The sequence below is a fragment of the Poecilia mexicana genome, unplaced genomic scaffold (genome assembly GCF_051168715.1).
Source record: "Poecilia mexicana isolate PSO_F unplaced genomic scaffold, ASM5116871v1 scaffold_3, whole genome shotgun sequence".
NCBI lineage: Eukaryota > Metazoa > Chordata > Actinopteri > Cyprinodontiformes > Poeciliidae > Poecilia > Poecilia mexicana.
The window spans coordinates 6,267,618-6,289,039 of NW_028263372.1; the positions used below are offsets into that span (position 1 = coordinate 6,267,618).

General features: G+C 41.2%; 3 protein-coding genes across 4 annotated transcripts in view; 1 reads left to right on the plus strand and 2 right to left on the minus strand.

The window, feature by feature from the left end:
• dpy19l3 (dpy-19 like C-mannosyltransferase 3) overlaps positions 1 to 7,489 on the plus strand; it is a 62,206-nt gene extending 54,717 nt beyond the window's left edge. For both annotated transcript variants that reach the window (XM_015000057.2, XM_015000056.2), the window contains one exon: positions 1,396 to 7,489. In XM_015000057.2, the coding sequence (XP_014855543.2) occupies positions 1,396 to 1,599 (204 nt within the window). In that variant the 3' untranslated portion in view covers positions 1,600 to 7,489. The remainder of the gene's footprint in view (positions 1 to 1,395) is intronic.
• A 2,703-nt stretch (positions 7,490 to 10,192) lies between these two features.
• Positions 10,193 to 18,454, minus strand: LOC148160154 (cadherin-24-like). The gene is made up of 2 exons (XM_088004106.1): positions 18,196 to 18,454; positions 10,193 to 14,037 (listed from the first exon to the last, which is right to left on the minus strand). Exon 2 carries the CDS (start codon positions 14,023 to 14,025, stop codon positions 13,429 to 13,431), a length of 597 nt encoding a protein of 198 aa, XP_087860232.1. The 5' UTR covers positions 14,026 to 14,037; positions 18,196 to 18,454; the 3' UTR covers positions 10,193 to 13,428.
• The window catches only part of LOC106925612 (neural-cadherin-like), a 105,906-nt gene continuing 102,655 nt past the window's right edge, over positions 18,172 to 21,422 (minus strand). The window contains exon 12 of the mRNA XM_088004601.1: positions 18,172 to 18,350. Within this exon, the coding sequence (XP_087860727.1) occupies positions 18,172 to 18,350 (179 nt within the window). The remainder of the gene's footprint in view (positions 18,351 to 21,422) is intronic.

Here is a 21,422-nt window from a genome sequence, read left to right on the forward strand (position 1 = left end):
TATTCTATGTGACTCATGTTGACTTGTGTGTGTGTGTGTGTGCGTGTGCGTGTGCGTGTGCGTGTGTGTGTGTGTGTTGTTGGGTGTGCCTTCTTGGTCGACGTTTATTGCTCGGTGGAATCTCTCAGCCTCCGCAGAGAGATCAATAGTCTCACTTCTTATCAGCGCGGCGCTGCTTCTCACTTTCTTGCCGTTGCTCTTTCCTCTCTCATCACACACACACACACACACACACACACACACACACACACACACACACACACACACACTTTTCCCTTTTCACTCTTGCTGGATGTGGCTTGCTTGGCTCTCTGGATTACCAGAGGCGAGTCAAGCCTCAGTCTGGTCCAGTGTGCTGTAAGACACTTAAAACGCAGCAGTTCAGAGTCGGTGTGTGTGTTTGTGCCGCTGTAAATGTCACGCAGCATACACAATACCTGACATGTAGACAGCTTTATTGAAGTGATGCTGTGAGGATGTGTCTTTCTGTCTGAACATTTCTTGCTCTCATTCTGTCGTTAATTTCTCACTAGCCTTTCTTTGCCTCAGTTCTTCATTTCTTCTTACCTTTATTTATTTTTGTCGTCATCATTACTATTCCAGCCATTACAGAGAGCATTTTTAACATATGATTTTAGATTTTATTTGCTTTTAATGACATCCCCTTCAAAGTCTTTGGAGATTTAGGGTCCTGCGCATTGCAGTGTGTGACAAATAATGCGTTAGTGTGTCAACATATTTGCTTTGACACGAATTCCAATCAACACAGTGTTTAATTTTAATAACTTTAATTTCCAACAGGAAGTCATGGTTGTTTTGAAGTATTCTGATTGGCTGGCAGGTTTTAGCTGTGCTCTACACTGCCCCCTACAGGTTTGGCATGTTTAAAACAGCTCTCAGTGGGAGATTTGTGCAGGTTCATGTAGATGAAAACTTTCCTGAAAACAGTTCTGTGTGTATGGTATACTTTTTAAAAACAATGTGATGGAGATATTTATTTTTATAAATATCAGACTATGTACGTACAGCGCCTTGGATGGGGTAAAACTGACCTCCTCTGGCAGAGTTAGTGATAAAACCTTTTATTTTTTAATTAAAATGACAGTTTCTTGACTTTCTAAAAAATCTACTTCCTAAACTTGGTATCTCTGTGTCCAGGCTTTCTGAGGTAGAGTGTTTATCAATGGATCAGTCTATATTCCTCAATAAGCACTGAAAGTCAGTGTAGCCGACTTTCTCAGGGTCATTGCAGGCAGACTGAGGGATCACAAAGCAGGAGGCTGTCTGTCCACCTCCACAGTTCATCTTAATTTGTCCATGTTATGTTTAATAATATACAGTAGCTACCGACTTTCTGCTGCTGCTGCTGACGTCGACACATTTCCTCCCCTTCAGATCATGGATGGACCAGGTGAGAACGAGCCGGACCTCGTCCCCGCCTCCCACCCTCGCTTCTGCGAGGCCATTAAGACGGACGCCGCGGCTTACACCAGGCTGTTCACCAGAACATTCCAGAACAAAACCTTCTACGTCTACAAGCTCAAGAAGAAGCGTAAGAAAAGTGGCAAAGCGTCCTCCGAGCCCGGCGTGAAGCAGTAGCGGGACCAGAAACACACATCCAGAGGGAGCACCTCCCTACTGTACAGAGCTGTGATCATGACTTTTATTTTGATGTTGCTTTGTTCTTCTCTAAGCATGACTCCATGAAGTGTGGCGTCAGCGCAGCAGGCCAGTGAAATCCGGGGTTGCACTTTTGCTATTAGCGGAGAGCTAAAGCAACTTTTAAAAATGCTGCTGTTTGCTACTGAGATCATGTTTGTCTAAGAAAACAGAAATTATTAAAACAAATGAAGAGTTTCTATATGAACACAATAGAGCCCTGAAAGTCAAAACATCAGGGCAGTTATGATTTATTTGAAGATGGATAGTTGAAGCAATATAAAATAGAAGTAAAAAAAAATCCTGGATTTATTACTTAGTTTTGTGGTAATATCATAGATTTGGTTACTTATATAGAAATTCGATAAAGGAATTTTTTTGGTTTATTAGTTTCTTGGTTTATGGATCTGAGATTTCAGATATTTTCTAAGGCAGCAGTGTGTTTCCACCAAGAACTGAATCATTCCAGGCCGTTCTCTGCCTGCCACTCATCTCAGGTGATGGTGCCATGTTCTACAAAGTGTCAATGCTTACATTATGAATCTCTGACTGTATGAGATGAAGTGTTTTCTGGACGTTTTTCACCATATCTGTTCATCTAAGCAATCTGCCTCTGTGTACAGCAGACCTGCTCACACCTAACATCAGCAAAAACATCAACCAGCTCTGTGAATTATTTATTTATAGATTAATCTCTATTATTCTAAGTTTCGAGGACTTTTCAAGCTGCCAATGTATCTTGTATAAACGCCTACCCCCTGTCGCTTAGCAACAGTTACATTGCTAACTCAAGCTGGGAAAATGTTTTTCCTATTCAATTAAATTATTAAATTAAATTTTTATTATTTTCTTTTTTTTTCGCAAAAAAATGACATAAACCTAACAATACAATCGCTTTAATCTTTTTTTTTAATCACCAGATTTTAATATACTTTCATATAAAACCATACTCCGCTATTGCACTCCCACTTTATCCGCCGTTGTTTCACGAATTAAACTCAGTTTGTTCTGGGGAGAAAAAAAGATACTCCAGACTCGTCCATCAAATTGAGGGGGAAAAGTATGGATTTGTAGGAGTCTTTGAATTCAGACAGCCTTCGTTGCTTCGCTGTTACGTGGTCAGCCTTCAAAGGCGGCCTTGGAAGGTTGCAGTCCTTAAATTTGGACATTTTACAAGGTGCATTTTAGGGTCAGGGTTTCACTGAACAGGAACATAACATTTGTTTCAAAAACAAACTGACGACACACACGAAGGCAGAGTTTTAACTCCGGTAGCTAAGCTAACTGGGATGATGCTAGCTAACTTAAAGATTTAAGTTTATCAATAAAGTTAGACATAAACCTCTTTGAGAGTGAAGTTCTCACCTTAAATTAAAAATTAAAAAAAATCTCACCAGCACTTATGTCAAATTCCAACTTATACAAAATGTCGACAGTAGAAGTGAAAAATGTTTTATCACTAGTGTCAAATTCACCCTTTAAATACGGAGACACTTTCCTGAGCTCAGACTCTGGCAGCCAAATCGAAGTATTGATTAAAATATTCCCAGCAAAATGGGAAACTCTTAAAAATAGATTTGACATCTGATGGTGAAACTTCAGCAGCAGCAACTCTCACAGATATAATATGCTATAGAAACATATAGTTTACATCAAAACATTTCTTAAAGTAAAATCCAAAAGGGCAATACTGCCAAATTAAATACGCCGCTATATATGAAGCAACACATGGGCTCTTTGCACCTAAGGCGTTGACGTCACATCTCCAGGAGCTAATGCGGCTCACTTTTTTCCGCTTTGAGTTACCATGACTGGTAGAAAAGACTAAGTCGTATTTCAGATGCAAAAAAACAATACTATTAACATTGTTGTCTTCCTAATATAATGGGCTTTTAAGTTTTCGTTAATTTCCAAGCGTTCCCGAATTAAGAAGATGGCTTGTAAATATCTGTCGCTACCAGCTAACGCCGCACAGCAAAGTTTGCAGCCTTCACTTCACTCCGGATCAGCCTAAAACTACCGGGGATACGGATGGTAAATAAAGGAGCCTCCCTGAGTTATTTCCATGGAATCACTTCTATATTCAGCCTGAAAGAGTTTATGGGAACGAGAGAGCAGACCAGAGCCAGACAGCCGAGCAACTGATCCGCCTGTACATACTGCTGTAAACACCGTCCTATCTGAGCTCTGAACAAGAAACATGCAAAGGTAATAAAACGAAATAACACGGAGACATGAAGCAACACGGTCATATTTTTCTAAAAGCAGCAACTTTGAACCTGAACAGCTGAACCAGATCTCTGACACCAGAGTTGCGCTACTGTTAAGCTATGAGGCTTGTTGTGCTTCGTCAGGCTTCGGAAGTAAAAAGTCCGAACCGGAACCGAACCCGTTAGTCTGTGACACTAACGACAATAAACACATAATATACTTGAAAATTAGATAAAAACATTGTCCGTTAGAATGTTTAGATACTTAAATAGCACATTTTACAAGAACAATGTCCGAGAATATTGCCTACTACTAGCATAAGCTAACGTTAATGTTAGCCACAAAGTTTAAGTAAAACTCACCTTCGTGTCAGTGAATGTATAACGAGGCGAACATCTTAAAACCTTTCTTCAGCTGACTTGTTGGGGCTTCGGATCGATGTACAAACCTTGGCCAAGCACTGCAAGCACCTAATGTAAATGATATTTGTATTGGATCGGAAACAATAGAGCCGCTTTACCCCGAACGCGGAAGCTGAGGTGCAAAGAGCCCATTGCAACTGTTGTGACACTAAAATATTTTAATGACTAAAATATTTTTTCTTCCTGTCTGGTGGGAACATACGGAGCCCCTAAGGGGACATGGAGAAAAAAAAAAAGGAAAGAAATCCCGACTTATTATCGCGAGATCCCGACTTATTATCGCGAGATCCCGACTTATTATCGCGAGATCCCGACTTATTATCTCGAGATCCCGACTTATTATCTCGAGATCCCGAGAAAATAAGTCGGGCTCTGTGATGAATTGATGACTCGTTTTCTACCATCAAAGTGAAATACAATATGTTGGTTAAAATGTTTTAAGCTAATATGAGCTAGCATATTAGCGGTTCTGTGTCTCAGTCATGGTGGTTCCCTGATCCAAATGCTTTTCAGAACAAAGCCAAGCTGACTCTGAAGCATCGTTTTACTCATGAAAGTTGGCAACAAATGCGGCTGATGATAAACCAACTTCTTCCCTGAACAGCTGATTCAGCTGATAGAGCGGTTTGCCGTCGGTCAGAAGCGCTCAGAGCTAACATTTGGATTAGCTTCACTTTGTTGAAACTCGGACTACATTGTCACTGTTTGGCCTCAGGGTTAAATGTAACCATTTATTGTCAAAAAGGTAAACATTGAGGATATTTTTTTATTTTATTTTATTTTTTTGGTCACACATCTGAGGTCAGAGGAGCTTCTTGGTGATATTTGTGTCGCCGTTGTTGTTGTGATTGCTGTCATGTTTCTCTTTGTGACTCGTCAGCGGCAGCCTCAACCTTTTCACTGCCGTCGCTCCTGCATACAAACACGCATGAATAATGGAGGCTGTGAGGAAATTGCAGCAGGCTGACAACCGCACTGATTCCTCGCCGCAATTTCCAAATAATTCGGAGGGTTGCCGAGGTATGGCAACACTCTCATATGAAACCCAGGAAGAGGAAGAGGGTGGAAAAACAGACTCATGTTAAAGAAAAGTAGAGAAATGAGAGCAGATCACAACTCGGATCCATAATGATCTAAAGCCTTATTTCCTTTATCCTCTCGGCTCTGATTGAAACAGAGATGTAGATGCCAGTCAGACAAGGCGCTGGTGTGTGTGTGTGTGTGTGTGTCCTCACACTCCAGCTTTCCAGTATTTGTGTGCATGTTAATAGGAACGTCGCTCTTTGATAATTTACACCATCCTGCTTTTGAAAACGTGTCGTTCGTTAACTCCCGTCGTAATGCATACCAATCGGATCGGCGGCGCTTGTTCTTCGTCTGTCCTGCCTTCATGCTGGATGTTTAATTAAGTAGAAGCCGGATCGCTTTATTTGAGAGGAAAGTGATTCCATTATGTTTGCTTAATAGGAGTGTACTAATGTAATATTTTTCCAGCACTAGTAATTTCCATACATATTGGGATGGTGGTTCTGCTGTCGGGGCCCATGGTGTTCTTTAACAAGCAGGATGATTCCTGCTGAAGAACAACAGAGAGAAACTCAAACAGTTTTCTGGCTGTTCGCTCCAGAATCAGGTGTTGGATGTGGATTTGAAAACAGCAACAAGGTCAATGAGCTGCTGGATGATGATGCTCAGCACGACTGACACGTCAGGGGCAGGAACTAATGGAACACTAGAGTATGTTTCTGAAATGGCAAATTTAATTTTCAGCTGGAGTGGGGGTTTTTTTTGTTTGTTTTGTTTTTTTTCTGAATGATTTGGGATGTTCTGCTGCTCCAGAATTAATTCTATTCTGAGGTCGTTTTGAGCATTAAACATAAAGTTCACTGGTGATGTTTTCATGTATCTAAACACAAGTACGGATGCATACTATCAGATGTAGCATCTCATTGGCCAACTTGATCAGGGCTTACTAAGCTATTCATTCTGTTTAAAACAAACATTTTTCTGTTTAAATTATGAAAGTTAATGTCAACACAAAGTCGTGTATAATTCAGAGGTGGACTGAAAACGAAATGGGTTTCAACATTTTGTAAAGAAAAATTTTAGCTCCAGATCACTCATAAGAGATTAGATACACATTCTCATATTGATTTATGTCTGGACTTTGACTAGGCCACGCTGTTTGATTAGCAGCGGCTGCATGTTTATGGTCGTCATGCTGAAAGGTCAATTTAAACTGGAGCAGCACAAGCAAATGTGGTGGATATGAGCAGAGCTTTCCAACAACTGATGGACAGCTCAGTTGCGGAGCGTTGTCTCTGCTGCCAGAGCTGCTAGCATGTTACCCTGTTAAACTGCTAGCATGTTACCCTGTTAAGCTGCTAGCATGTTACCCTGTTAAACTGCTAGCATGTTACCCTATTATGATTTTACCCTATTGAGTTGTTAGCTGTTCATGTCATGACAGTCATGAGACAGTCTTTAGTCAGAGGCTTCTTGAGAGTTGTTGAAAGGCTGACTGCTACTGGAGATCCTTCCTGTCCACATCATCACCAAATATCAAATATTTGATGCGAGTTCTGACAACATTTAAGTTTCCTTTGGGATAAATAAAGCTTTTCTTTTAATTGAATGAGTTATGAGACAAAATGCCCACCATATATCGTTTTCTTTACGCTGCAACACGACTGTGTCGGTGTGTCACAAGAATATTGATAAAATAAATTAACTCTGTTATAAAAGGCTTTGAAAAAAATGAATTCATACATTTACAAGGAGCTACAGGACTCTTCACCTTCATAGCATATCTTTGGTGTTTTCCCTGTGATGTGATCATGCAGTGTTGTGCCAAATATGAAAGTGTAAAAAGGAACATGTGTAAGATATTGGTCTTTGTCTCTTGGACACATTTAGTACAAACACATCCACCTGCGGGAAACTTTAAGGAAACATAATTCGGGACGTCCTCAGAATGTATGGACTGTAATGACAACATGGCGTCTGTTTCTGTGAAGGAGGAAGGTTCAGTCCTGGATCCACTCAGCTCATATGAAGCCAGTACTGCAGAAGTGGGTCAGTTTCTGCCAGTTCTAGTGCCAAACCCATTGTTACAGGAGGAATCTGTTATTTTCTACATGTCATATTAAACACATCTATGTTCCGAAAAACTTTGCTCAATAAAAGTACTCTCCGCCCCCGCCGTGTTGTTTCCTTGTCCGTCATGGTGTTAGACCCTCCAGTCAGAAATCTGTTTCTCATCTTTTCCCTCCTGTTGCATGTTGGAGCCTCGCAGTGGGGAGTCTGGTATCGCCCATCGCTTCCGTCACGTCCAGACGCTCAGTCGGGACCCAGAGCGCCACTTCTTAACCCGCAACATGTGATGGGACCCCGCGAGGCGGGGGCCACGTGGTCCCCTCCCACTGTTCACATGGAAACCCAGAAAAACTGGGTATTAATCTTTATTATGATCAGCAAAACAAAGTGATGAAACCAAACTCTGGAAGCAGATTTTACTCTGTGTTCTACGGTGCTGGTCAGAAGTTTCCCTACATTCATAGTCATGAATGTCTGATTTTGGGTTTTTGGGCAAATTTGAACAGTTCTTTTCTCAGAGTGGAATTAATAACATTGATCTTTTGTAAGTTTTAAAGACTAAATTTTGCAGCAGAAGTTTGAATTTAATGGAGACGATTTTCTCTTCAGCAAAGATTCAAATACAAGAGTCAGAAAAATCACACTTTCTCAACAATCAGTCCAAATATTTTCAGTAGGGTTGATATCAAGACCATTCCACAAGAGCCGTGTCAGCCTCTGTTTTTTGCTCCAGAACCAGTTTTTTGGGGCCTGTGATGTGAAAAGCAATGTTTTTTTTATTTATTTGAATATTTTAGGTTGACTTAAAACATGAGAAAGTTTTGACCTACTAACACCAGAGATGAGAAGAGTGGTCAAACATCCAGTCAGAGTCCAGCCAGAAGCGTGCTGACGGCAACGAAAGGCTTGTGATCGAGGCGCTACTTCCCCTGGAGCAATATTCCAAATATTAATGGAGGCTTGTGTACATTTTTGAGGCTATATCTATAACTCTGACATCATGTGGACTCAAGAAAATTCACCATGATTTCTAACTTGTGCATCTAGTTCTAGTTTTTTAAATCTTTCCACACTGAAAAGAAGAAAAGGCCCTCCAATAGGACGATGAGCGTAAGCAAACACACTCTGGCTGTGTGTGTGTTATGTATGTGCGTGTGAGGTGGGGTTAGGAAGGGTGGGGGGGCGGCAGCAAGTATCCAGCTGCTTTGTTCACACTCAGTCTCTGGTGCAAATAAATGGATTTATTGAGAAAAAGAGATGAAAGCAAATACAAAACACTTATATAACTGTTAAAAGCTCATCACCATCATATCAATAGAAAATATGTTCACTTTTATTTTTTAAGTTTTTTGTTTTTTTTTAACCCTGCACATTGCAAGCCTATGCTGCTTTTCTTGACAAAAAGCCATAATTCTCTCTCTGTTATTTACAAATGAGGTAAAAACATTACGTTTGCTCACAACAGGGCTGCACCCGGAACACAACACCAAGGAAACGGTTTGTGGTTCAGAGGATCGTCAGGGAGACATGAAGAGTAAGGCGACTCAGTCCTTCCTGTCTCAGGCTCAGTCCGCTGAAGAAAAAATGATTCACAGAAATCCCAAAGTCCCTACAGTCTGACAGGAAATCAAATGCAAGATAATAATAATAATAAAAAAAATAGAATAAAAACCCAACACATGACTCATCAGAACATTTCTGGAAAGCTGTTATCTGGGATTTGACCGCTGTGTGAAAGTTCACGCAGTGCTTTGGTTTGTCCAGCTCGACCGCGACCCGTCAGCTGCTGTTAGCTCCCGTTAGCTTAGCCGACCTGATCCGATCTCATTAGGGCGACCTCTTTACCGCCGTGGCTCTGATGCGATGAAGACCGGAGAAGGAAAGAAAACTGTTGCTGTCTCACATTTGACCACTTAGCGGTGGTCATTTTGTAGGAACCTATAAAACCGTGAGGTTAGGATGTATTTTTTCATTTTTGTGCAGCAGGAAAAAAAAAAAAAATAAACACAGAAAAATGTGCGTTTTAAAAATGTCATTTTTAGAATATGATGACTTTTCACCAGCAACCTAACAGGATGCAGTCAGAAATGTAACATCTTTGTTACAAGTTTGCTAAATTAGTCATAATTGGGCAGATTGAACCAAAGTGCTTCTAGAATGGCTCAGTATGTGTTGAATATGCATCAAAAGGTATCGGTGGTGTATATTACCAAAAATATTTTTAGCCTAGAAGGGGTTTAAGTTCTTTAATTTCACATTTCATTCCTAGAACTAGTCGCTGTAATCAATCCATCCATGTCCTCCTCTTATCTGAGGTCAGATCTGGGGTTGAGGTCCAGAGTCCTGCAACTTCAAGATGTGTCCCTGTGTTGACCAGTTGGAAACACAAGCTTATGTTGTTTTACACTTAGCATGAGATTGAACTGTGTCATTAAATTGACCCTTTCTATATCAGCAAGTCGCCATTTTGAACCTTCAATGGTCTCTAATAACTTTGGCTAAAACCTGTAAAGAACAAACTGTTTTCAAATATAGATATAAAAACAACTGAAGATTTTATTAGTTTTACACATTTTAATGGAATATTTGCACTGTATTTTCACAACAGAATGAAAAGGAGTATTTTTTTTTTCTTGTCAAAACTAGGCTGATTTTTTTAACCTAATTTTCCTGAAATATCAATACTCTATAGAAGTGTATAGATCCGCTCCATGAAAATGTTTTGTTTTTAACACCTAAAATAGAAATAAATTATATATTCTTTTAACATGTCAACAACAATCTTATATTAGGTATTTAACAAAAATTCCAATATATATATATTTTGTAAATCATGTGACATTTACGGCTCTTTGGATTGTAAAGGTTGATTCTGCTGGATTCAAACTTTCAGTTTCAGTTTAAGTGGCATCTATTGATCTGGTAAGTGATTCTGAATTTACTATTTTAAAAAATTCTGATTTTTATTTTGAGCTACATTTAAAACTTTCCATAGAGTTAATGTATTTTATTCAGTGTTAAATTAACACATTGATACTGTTAACATGTGACACACTAGTGTTTCTTAAATTCAACACTGAGGTGATGTGTGTTACACTTAAACTATTGGTAGTGTTGTTTCAACTCCATCATGGCGTGTAACTCTTTTAAAAAGTTATTTTAACTCCATTTGGAGTGGATCAGTGCAGTTTGACTCTTTAGGATTTGATTAAAGCTGCAGTATGTAACTTTTATTCAAATATTTTATTAAATATTTGTTGAGACTGTGATGGTATGGTATGACTGTCTTTTCCCAGTTTTCCCAGTGCTATCTAGAAACAACCAATCAGAGCCTGGAGGAGGGACTTATCGCTGTCAATCATGCCCATCCACTCACCCCTCTCTGCTTCACTACTGCTTCTCTCAGTCAGCAGAGCCTGATGTGAATGCTAATGCTAGTTAGCCACTGATGACAGTTTTCCTGTGATAAGTTGTGTATCTGCCATTAGCATATTAACGCGCTCACAGAAACTGATTGACAGCCGTAAGCCCCTCCTCCTGGCTCTGACTGGTAGTGCAGCAGGGAGGAGGTGGAGGACATGGACCTTTTCACAGGTTGTCTGTCTCATACTAAACTATCACCACTTGGTGACAGTTTCAACAAATATGTATAAAACATGTTTTGTAAAACTTACATAACATTTCCAAATTTATTGTGTGCACGGTTTGGATGCATTGATATGAATTTGCTTTATTGTGCATTTCTTTATAATTGCGATATAAAGTTGATGACTTTTTGCTACAATTACTGCAAGGATGAACAATGTCTCTTCAAGCCAACCAGCGTGACCAGCCGTCCCAGTAGGCCTGCTTCCTGCTGGCCACAGCAGAGGTCAGGCTGTTTGATGTGTCACTGACTGTTGCTTCCTGCCTACATTTCCATCCACGCCTCCTTCCCGTCATCACAGAGCCGAGCGCTCTCGGCCTCTCTGATCCAGCCCTCCACCATGTAATCATCTCTCTTATCAAAGGTGAGAGGAGCTGGGCCTTCCCACTCCCTGCACGCTGCTTCCTTTCTGACGTTTATTTCTCCTCTTTGTTCTTTTCCAGATAAATGCTTCTCACTGGGTCAAAAGCATCAGGAGGAGGATTGTGTAGTTTAAGGAAAGGGGTGGGGGGAGGGGGGATGGGAAACTCAAATCCATCATCCCCTGGTGACGTGGGAAAGACGGTGCAGATATTTCTGTATGATTTCAATGCACAGGTGCTCCTGCTATGGCGTCTGTATGAATAATCCGTTTAAATCTCCTCCGACCCGCTCCTCCATTTATTTGAATTTCTCGAGCTGTCACCTTGGGAAGCTGCTCTGCGTAGTTTGTATTCCGCTGAGCGACCGCCTGTTTAAACAGTCTGTAGCAGCTGCCACATTTGGTATGCCTGTGGAGGCGCGCGGGCCGAGCGTCCGCCCCCCCTCGTCCCCCACCCGGCCCGCGGGCCACTCGTCCACTCGCGCCTCTTTGTTAGAGATCTGTTTGAATTTTCGTGCGGCCCCCGCCGGCCCCCCTTGGGTGAGCTACAGTGAGCGGCAGCGGAGCGGATGAGAATAGGAAATGAAATGAAGACGCCGGCGCGGTGCTAAGTAGAGACGGCTTGATGTCTTACAACCTGCAGAGTGCTGGAGCTCGAAACACTTCACCAATGCTCAAGTACTCAACTGAGCTAAAAGAGCAAAAAAAAAAAAAAAAAGTCCAACCCTTGGCACCCGGGGGCATATTACCTGCAGGAACCTTTTCCAGGAACCTTTTCTTAGGGGCCACTCCATGGCGACCAGCAGGTCCAACCTGATAGGCAGGAAGTTCACCCAGAAGGTTCTGGTAGGAACCGAGAACTTTTATCTGTCTCTCTATTGGAGAGAGTTGGTTTTATCAAGCCAACAGTTTTTTCAGTGTAAATTCATCAACAGCTTCAATTTTCTGTCATCCTGAGCTGCATATTTCAATATATTAAATATATATATATAAGGAATTGTTTAATTTACAGGAATTAAACAATTCCTGTAATATTTTTATAAATATGTTTTGTGTATGTGTTTAACCGCGTGTGTGTGTGTGTGTGTGTGTGTGTGTGTGTGTGTGTGTGTGTGTGAAAATTAGTGTGTTTTACTACACTCATGGTAATTAATACATGCCATCTCTTAATAAATCAATTCAAATTCAAAATTTGTCATTAAATTTAAGAGAGGAGATGCTGTTGGTGTTGGTGAATGCTACTTTAAGAAACATCTTTAATGCTTTATTTATTAAAAATCCAACTACTACAACACTTATGTGACTTTGAAGTTATTTTAATTCTGGGCAACTCTCTCCTCTGTAGATATGTAAGTTATAAAGATTGAAAACTGAAAGTCTGACTGTGGCTTTAGAAACTCTCTCTTGCTCTCTGCGACTGAGGTCAACACTCAGGTTGAGTTTCAGCCGCCATGAGCAAACAGGCCAGTAAAGGCTGGAAGGTTCCAGGAAAAGTATTTCCAGAGGAAAATCTGTCCTGGTCTCATCGTCGAAACACATCTTCACTTTTTCCCCTCATAAAAACTTGAAACGAAACTTCAGAAACTGAACGGAGCCAAGTGGCAGAACATAATACAGTATATATTAAAAAACAACTAAAAAAAAAAAAAAAAAAAAAAGAAACAAGGCTCTATCGCTGTATGAGAAACGGATGATGTTATAGTGCAGTGTGCAACGGATGTCCCTTATTTACACGGCTCTCATTCAGCAGCAACAAGATACAAAATACATTTTCACTGGTGCTGATTTGAAATAAAAACGGCCTCAGAAGAACTCGACTCTGCAGAGAGACGTCGGTGTGTTCAGGACGCTCTGAAGCCTTAATCTCACCTGGAAATGATGTCTGTTCTCAGAAAGCAGTTGTCCCGCTGCAGGGCCACAACAACCCGGACTGAGACAGACCGGAGTGAGAGTGTCAGTCACTCACACTCCGCTCCCTCACCGCTAACCGTCTGAAAGGTTTATAAGGCGTTCTGTTATTATCGTCCCGTCGCTCAGAGGTCGCTGGCCTCGGCTCGCTCGTACAGAGCTCTCAGTTTCTCAAAGCGAGGGCCCCACTCCCCCAGCGTTTCCTCCCGCCGCGCCTCCCCAGCCACCTCCCCTGTGCTCCCCCCATCCAGCCCCGCCGAACTGAAGGAGCTGAGGGAGCCGGCGGGCGACCCCCCGCCCTCGGTGGAGAACACCTGCAGGGAGTCGAAGGGCCCCGTGTCCGGGTGCTGGTCGGCGTCACGGATGATCTCACACAGGTAGCGGGCCAGGTCCTGGCTGGAGAAGGAGAGGGAGCGCCGTGCCAGCTGGGATGGGCGTGCCTGGCCCTGGGCAGGGGGCCGCGCAGGGGGCACGTCCCTGCGGAGGCTGGCGGTGGTGGTGGCCGTGGAGGACGTGGAGGCGGCCGAGGGAGGCAGGGTGGTGGAGCTGGACGTCCGGCTGAGGGGGTCCAGCGGAGGGGCGGAGGCCGGGACGGGCGGAGCCTGGTGGAGCAGGTGGTGGTGCAGGTGGTGGGCAGGCGGCGGGTGGTGCAGCGCTCTGGAGCGGCAGTACTGGACCGACTGGGCGGGGCTTGGCTGAAGGGACTTCTGCAGCTCCGCCATGTCGTAGGCGTTCTGGAGACACAAAATGTGACGAGACGCCGTTAGCGCAGCATGGAGCAGGAGAACGCAGCAAGAAAAGGGGAATAACTGAATAAATGACATTTTGAAAATAAATTTGCTTAACAGAAAATTTATACAAAAGGGTTTGACAGTGTGGTGAGTGTGTTTTTTCTTGTTTTTGTTTTTTCTGACGTCAAAAATGTTTTTTTGACGTTAGCAAAACATTGACAAAGTTTCTGTGTGTGTGTGTGTGTGTGCGCGCGTTTGTTTGTAATACCTTATGGGGACGATTTTCCTGACATATACTATGTTGTGGGGACCAATTGCTCCTCGTGGGGACCGGAGCCTGGTCCCCACAAGGGGGAAACCCTGTTTTTGGGTCAGGGGTCAGAGTTAGGGTTAGGGTTAGGTATGTGATGGTTAGGGTTAGGAAAAGGGTAAAGGTAAGGTTTAGGCTGTAGAAATGAATGGAAGTCAATGGAAAGTCCCCACAAAGATAGCCAGACAAACATGTGTGTGTGTGTGTGTGTGTGTGTGTGTGTGTGTGTGTGTGTGTGTGTGTGTGTAGCATTTAAGGGTGACGTTCTATCATGAAATGGCAATCATCAATTAATCTGATTAATAATTTCAGCCATAGTGTAAACTCATACCTGTAAAGGGGAACAGTTGAATAAATGAGCAGCAGACATGTTTCTTCCTCTGCTCCAGTTACTCAGGAAGAAGTTCTGTCTTTCTTTACTGTAGCTCACTAGCGCTAGACTCCCTGCTGGTTACATTTGGTTACTACACCTACTAAATCAAATTACATATTAACGTATTTAACTCAATCTACTGGCAACCACATTATAAATGGAAACAATAACATCCAAGTCTGTAATGCACATAACATGCAGATGAGGCCACAAAAGATTAAATGTGCCTCTGTCTTATAATGAACACATTTAAATCCATCACAAATGCTTGCAGGGGAGAGGAGGCAGGAAAAAAATCAAATGTGACAGAGAAATGAAAGGAGAGCTGGGCTCATTATGTTTACTGAGAACGTTCCGCCGGTTAAGTTTCCGTCTCCATTTATTCTCTGTGAAAGGTTTAAGATTTCCTACGAGTGCTCTGACCCTGAGGATAAAAATATGAGCCGAGGCGATTCAGAGAGGAGATGGGACTGAGCCTGAGCTGCTGCTACTCTGACATCCGGTAACCTGCAAGTCACTTCACAAATAATATGAGTCCATGAGAAGTGTAAAAAAAAAAAAACAAGAAAAAGAAAGAAAAAAAAGACACAGAGATGGAAAAAAAACCTGTGGGAGGAGGAGGATGAAAAGATGCTCATGCATGGAGGAGGAGTGGGAGGCTTTGTAAAGCTGATTATGTGAAAAGTGGCAAGTGGCCTTTTTTTTTTTATTTAGGTTTTTTTCTCTCCTGAGATTAAAAACAGAGACCAGAGAGACGTGAACAGAAAGTGGACCTCACATCTGGACAAAAGCTTGTGAACATTTTTGCAGAGATTGTAAATAAAAATTGCATTAAACATAAATGAGTCTAAAATTATTTGAAAAAAAAAAATAAGGACCACCCACCATTCTGCATCAGTGAATATAAAAATAAAGAAAAGTGCCTGCCTTAACGCAAAATGATATTAAATCCGCAGCATTAATCATTGTGATTTTACTCCAAAATGTTCTAAATTACAATTAAAGGGATAGTTCAGTTTCCTTTCTCTGGGGTTCTGTTAGGAAGTTATTAGTAGTCAATAGGTCTGTATTTTATGCAAAGCTTAATGTTTTCCAGCAAGTTTGACAAATACACTTGTCACACATTATATTTACATTTAATGAAAGAATGAGTTCAACTCACTTTGTAAGTCCTTATTTTCTGTGAATTAAAAAATCTTTTTGACATTTGTATTTTAGCTGAACTATATTTTCCAACATCCCCCAATACTTTTAAGAATATTTTCTTCTTTTTCAATTTTTTTTTAAATTTTATGTGTGAACACATAATATATACTTCATTGTACCTTTTTGTTGTTAATTGTGATACATTTATATTGATAATAAAAGACTTGTGACATTAACAGCGTAGATAACACATAGGAAATGTGTTATGCACAGAAAAATTATTCAGCCAAATTGTCTTCCTTCACATTTAACATTGAAACACACACACTTTGACCACCAGCCTGACTCTGATTTTTTTTTTTTAATATCTAAAAACTCTCCCACACCCTCTGAACCTCTCATATGGACCAGCACTAGGCAATCAACACATTTAAACTCATGTTTGGCAGGAGCCTAAATGACACATTTCACTTAACTTCACACATAACTAATTTAGTTTTTTTTTTCTCTTCCTGTAAATTGCTATGAGATGACATATGCTGAACTGACGCTATATAAATGAACTGAATTGAATTCCATTACAGAGACGCTTTTCTCACCTTAGATGTGTGATGGTTGAAACCGATAATGAAACAGCAGCTAGCTTTCTGATCAAATGGCTAATTAGAGTTTAAATGTATGGAATGTTGGAAATTAATTACCAGATGGTGAGTTTTCCTTTTATGACATTTAATTCCACCCAATTGGTCACCAGACAACACACTGTAAGTCTTAAAGGGCCAGTGATATGTGTTTTCCAGGCACATAGTGATGTTTTATAGCACAATCAAGTAACTATGTTACCTTCAGCTGTTATAAAAGTGCTGTGTATATCAAGACTTAACTCTTTCTTAAGCTCTACCTTCAGGAAGTCACCACAACATGGCTCCTCTATTAACCCTTTAACAATGTTTTTACCAGCATTTCCAGGTTGTATAATGAGGTCAGCAGATGTGCAGTTCCACCAGGAGTTTGCTAATTGCTGCTGGCTAGTCTGAAGGAGCTGAGTGGCTGATTGGACCTAGCCTGACTGGGGCTAGGTCCAATCAGGCATTTTACACAGCTGAGTGGTTGCCATGGAGATTAAAGGATTTCTCAAACATATATGAAAAATGTTTGAGAATCATTTCTGATGAGGGAAAAACATAATAACATGATGTTACATCATGTAAAGCTCAAAAAAGTCAATTTAGCATACTACTGCCCCTTTAAGTAGAGAGCAAGCGGACTTGTTTTCCAAAGAGCTGATTCATTGGTTATAATCACATTTCTATGAAAGAGAAGAAACAAAGTTACTGTAAATTCTGGCTATATCATCTCTCCTTTTACTACATTTCAAGTGATCTGGAGCGCGTACAGGTAGGTGTGGGACACTGACGCAACATGAAATTTAAAAAATTAAAACTTGTTGCTGTCTGCTGTCACTGAAAACTTTCACTTTTAGGTCTTTTTGTCACTCCCTGTGTGTCGGGCATATTGTGTGCATTATGTAACATTAACATGATAATATTTTCACGTTAGTCGCATGCCCTTAGTTAGTTAGAGGTCCGATACTTTTCCATAGTTTTGTTTGGTGTGTTTTATGTGGAATTTCCAGTTACGATTATGATCCAAAACAACCCTTAAAAATTGAACGTCACATACTTAATTATCAACTATATTTGTTGTTGATTAATTTGCCTTGACCTCCAGTTGACCCAGACCTCAGTCCAGGAAAGTATCTGTGCTGGACAAAAACGTTGGACACATGGAGTCTTGGCAACTCAAAGGTAAAGTAAAAGGAGAACCAGGACAGTATTAGACAAGTGGTCATACTGGAATGACTGACAAATACGTGTGTGTGTGTGTGTGTGTGTGTGTGTGTGTGTGTGTGTGTGTGTGGGGGTGTGTGTGTGTGTGTGTGCGTGCGTGCGTGCGTGCGTGCGTGTGCGTGTACTGTATGGCGATGTGGTGATCACATATTTTTCTCCCATTAAAGCTGTGATGGATATTACTCCGGCTCTAAGTACAGCTGAGTGCATGTGGGTTCCACTGGTGGTGGAGAGCAGAGATAAGGATTTCGCGTGGGCCTAATTAAAACACGCCGCACAATTTCTGTCCAAATTGAACTGACTTAATCCACTGCAAGGCTGGTAGCTTGCAAACACTGCCAGGGATGTAAAAATACACGCAACTACAGCCTTTAAAATTAGAGTTCTGCTGCTAAAAGCATTTCCTCTTCACACAAGCAGGAGTTCCTGTTGGGAATGTGTTTGTGAGTGCCGGCCGTTCAGCGTTCCGCCGGTTTCTGTACCTGGTCCTCCTCGCCGCCTCCCTCCTCGTCGTAGTTGAGCACGTTTTCCCGGATGTCCTCCCAGCCGTCGTGGTGCGCCGACACGTGGTACACGCCCTCCTTCAGACCTTTGTAGCTCCGCCAGCGGGTGTAGAGGAAAATGCCCAGCAGCAGCACTGCATTTGAGACAATACAGCAGCGACAGCTCAGCACTGCAAATTCAAATTAAACAATAAAAAAAAAATTCTTCTGTCCATTAAAGGGTGTACCCACAAAAGAGAGCGGCACTTTGATGGAACTGACCTTGAGCATCATTTGGTGATAATGAGACCTAAAACTTTGCAGGTTTGGGGATTTAGCTGGTGAAGATGTTTTAGAAATCAACACCAGGAATTCATTTTGTTGCTCATATTTTATAAAGTATTTCCAGGCTTTCAGGCAGTGGAAATTTTTCTGTTCATTACAAACAGTTGGTCACACTTTCCACAGGAGAGATGTAAAAACACAACTAGCGGTGGTGAGTTTGGCATGAGGAGCGCTCGTTTGGAGGAACATTTGCAGCTACTTTTATTGTTCTTCAGTTTTACGTGTATCTTCACCATCTTCTAGGAGCTAGAGACTTCTCAGTGTTCAACAATCTTTGCTTTTTAATTATCAAATCCTTTTTTATGCTCCGGGCTGGACAGAGGTGAGGGATGGAAATCAGAATAAGCCGCATGGCCCAAAGGTCATAAAAGCAACACATAAACACAACCAATGTCTTTAGGATTCTGAACTGCTCTCACAGAAAGAGATGGCAAAACTTTATTTAATTCATCTGCAGCTTGGAGATTTTGCTACTGTAATGACATGTCTTACATGATAATATGCCATAGATTTTCCACAAGGTTAAAGGTCAGGGGAGTTTACTGGCCAATCAGAGACAGGAGCACCATGGCTACTGAACCAAATCCTGCTGGAACATAAAACCAACATCTCCAACCAGCTGGACAGCCTGACCTATCTGGGTCATAATCATCAAAAATAACAATAAACAAAGGTTTGGAATATATCACTCTGTGAATGATGATCATAAATGATGTATGAGTTTCACTTTCTCAGATGACTGGCCAAAGAAATGTTGTACTTGTTCCCAATATTCTAATTTTCTGTAGATTACTAAAGTATGTGACTGACGGTTTTTGCAGGTGTAGAAAAAGTTCCAGATTAGAGGAACAGCAGGAGACAGAGACAATCCTAATCTGTGTGTGGGATTAGGACTGGCCTGACAATGGGAAGAGTAGGTCACTGGTGTTCTGACAGGACTGGTCAGAAAAAAAAAAAAAAGATTGTAAAAGTAGATCAGTGACATTGGATTTTTCTTTTTTCATTTCCTGACATAAATATCGTACGGCCTCCACACAAATCCACAGTTCAACCAATCTGCATGTTTTTCTCACAATGACCTTTTAAAATGTCCAACAAATCTTGTTTAGCTTCAAACCTCTCACCTCTTGTCTTCCTATTTACCTCAAAACTCACCAGCCTTTCTGTATTATTAACCTCCTCTATACACACCACACACACACACACACCCACACACCCACACACACACAGACACACACACACACACACACACACACACACACACACGCGCACACACACACACACCACACACACACATAACCAGTTCTTCTTAATTCAGGTGTTTTCCTCACTATACTGCAGCAGAGTTTTGTATGCAACGTTGAGTTAATATTTAATAATTTACCCTGGAATGTCATCAAGTAACTGAGTCATGCTCCACTGTATCTTCAAATCTGCTTTTGCAACAAACAAAAAAAACTCTCCATAGGAGAGAAGCAATTAATCACATTAGAGAGAAGCACCAATCCCAGACCGCAACTGATTTCAACTGGCAGCATTATAAACATCCCGGCTGCTCAAATCCCATTAATCTCAGATATCACCATGGAAATCTGTGATCTTAAACAACTCCAACACAGATTTTAAACACGCTCTCGTCCGCTTTCTCCCTCTCTTTCAACTGTTTTTCCTCTGTGCCTCCCACGTCACACCTGAAGCCCAGCAGCACCAAGGCGAAGGTACTCAGACTCACCGGCGGATTGATAACATCCCATTAAACAGGCCTTCCCCCTGACAACTGTGTAAGAGAGAATTCGCTCAGCCAGAAACCAGCTGCACTGCATGGGAGCAGAGATCAATACTCATTTACTGTCAGCTTGTCGCCCGCACCACAACTTCAGCGTCTGGCAGATTTATAAGAGCAAATTGTTTCATGAAGTTCGCTGTTCATTTTTAGAGCCTGTGTGACTTTTAATGGCCAGCGAACCAAGGGAGGGAGACGGGATAAAGACAGGAAGACAGACTGCTGTTTTCAGTGGTACGCTTTTGGGTCGCCATGACGCCAAAGAGGCAGTGAAAGTGCAACAACAACTGCACAGGTTCACAGAGTTTCCTTAACACACAGACATGAATTGAAACTGAGCTGGAAAAGAGCTAGCATGAAGCCTTCTGAGACAGAATGAGACTCAGTGAATACAAATGTTTACTTTGACTCCACATCATCAGTTCTGACCTATAACTACTTCTCTTCCTAGTCAGCAAAAAACCATTGTGGAAATATGTTTTACTTATGAAATACTGTGTGACTAGTGGCACCGCTAACATTGATGTTTTCTTTATCTAAACCAGTTTGATGTAAAACAGCCATGGGTACAAAACCACAGCCGCCCACTTAAAATGAATATACCTACAACCCCCTGTCATAACATTCATAACTGCCTATTTTATTAGCTCAAATACCAAATATTCTCTAATATACAAAACAAGTTGGGAACCGTCTTAGCTCTACCACAGAAGCTAACTCCTACAGTCTTCCTTATTTCCTTTCTTGAGCCAATGAGCAATAAGGAAAATGAATAATGTTTATGGGTTGGCTGCTTTGGAAACTCTAACCAATAGAATTACTAAGTAGCTTCATGTCCTGGTATTTCAGTTTCCCAAGCTGAACCACTGTTATAATATTCTACATACACTCAAAGGAAAAAAAACACAAAACAAATTTCCATGAATAATTTTTATTCACGTTCACATAAAAATCCAAGCATGCTTATTTTCTTATTTTAAAAATGAACTGAATTATTTGTTTATTTGCATCTTTTAATGTGTTTTTAACATTGCATAAATAAAGTTTAAATAAAAAATCTGCAGAATGCACCAATGTTTTTATCCGATTTATTGATTAA

What these genes read in the sequence shown, in the direction of transcription:
- LOC148160154 (XM_088004106.1), bottom strand. Translation starts at nt 14,025, where the DNA reads ATGGCGGAGCTGCAGAAGTCCCTTCAGCCAAGCCCCGCCCAGTCGGTC.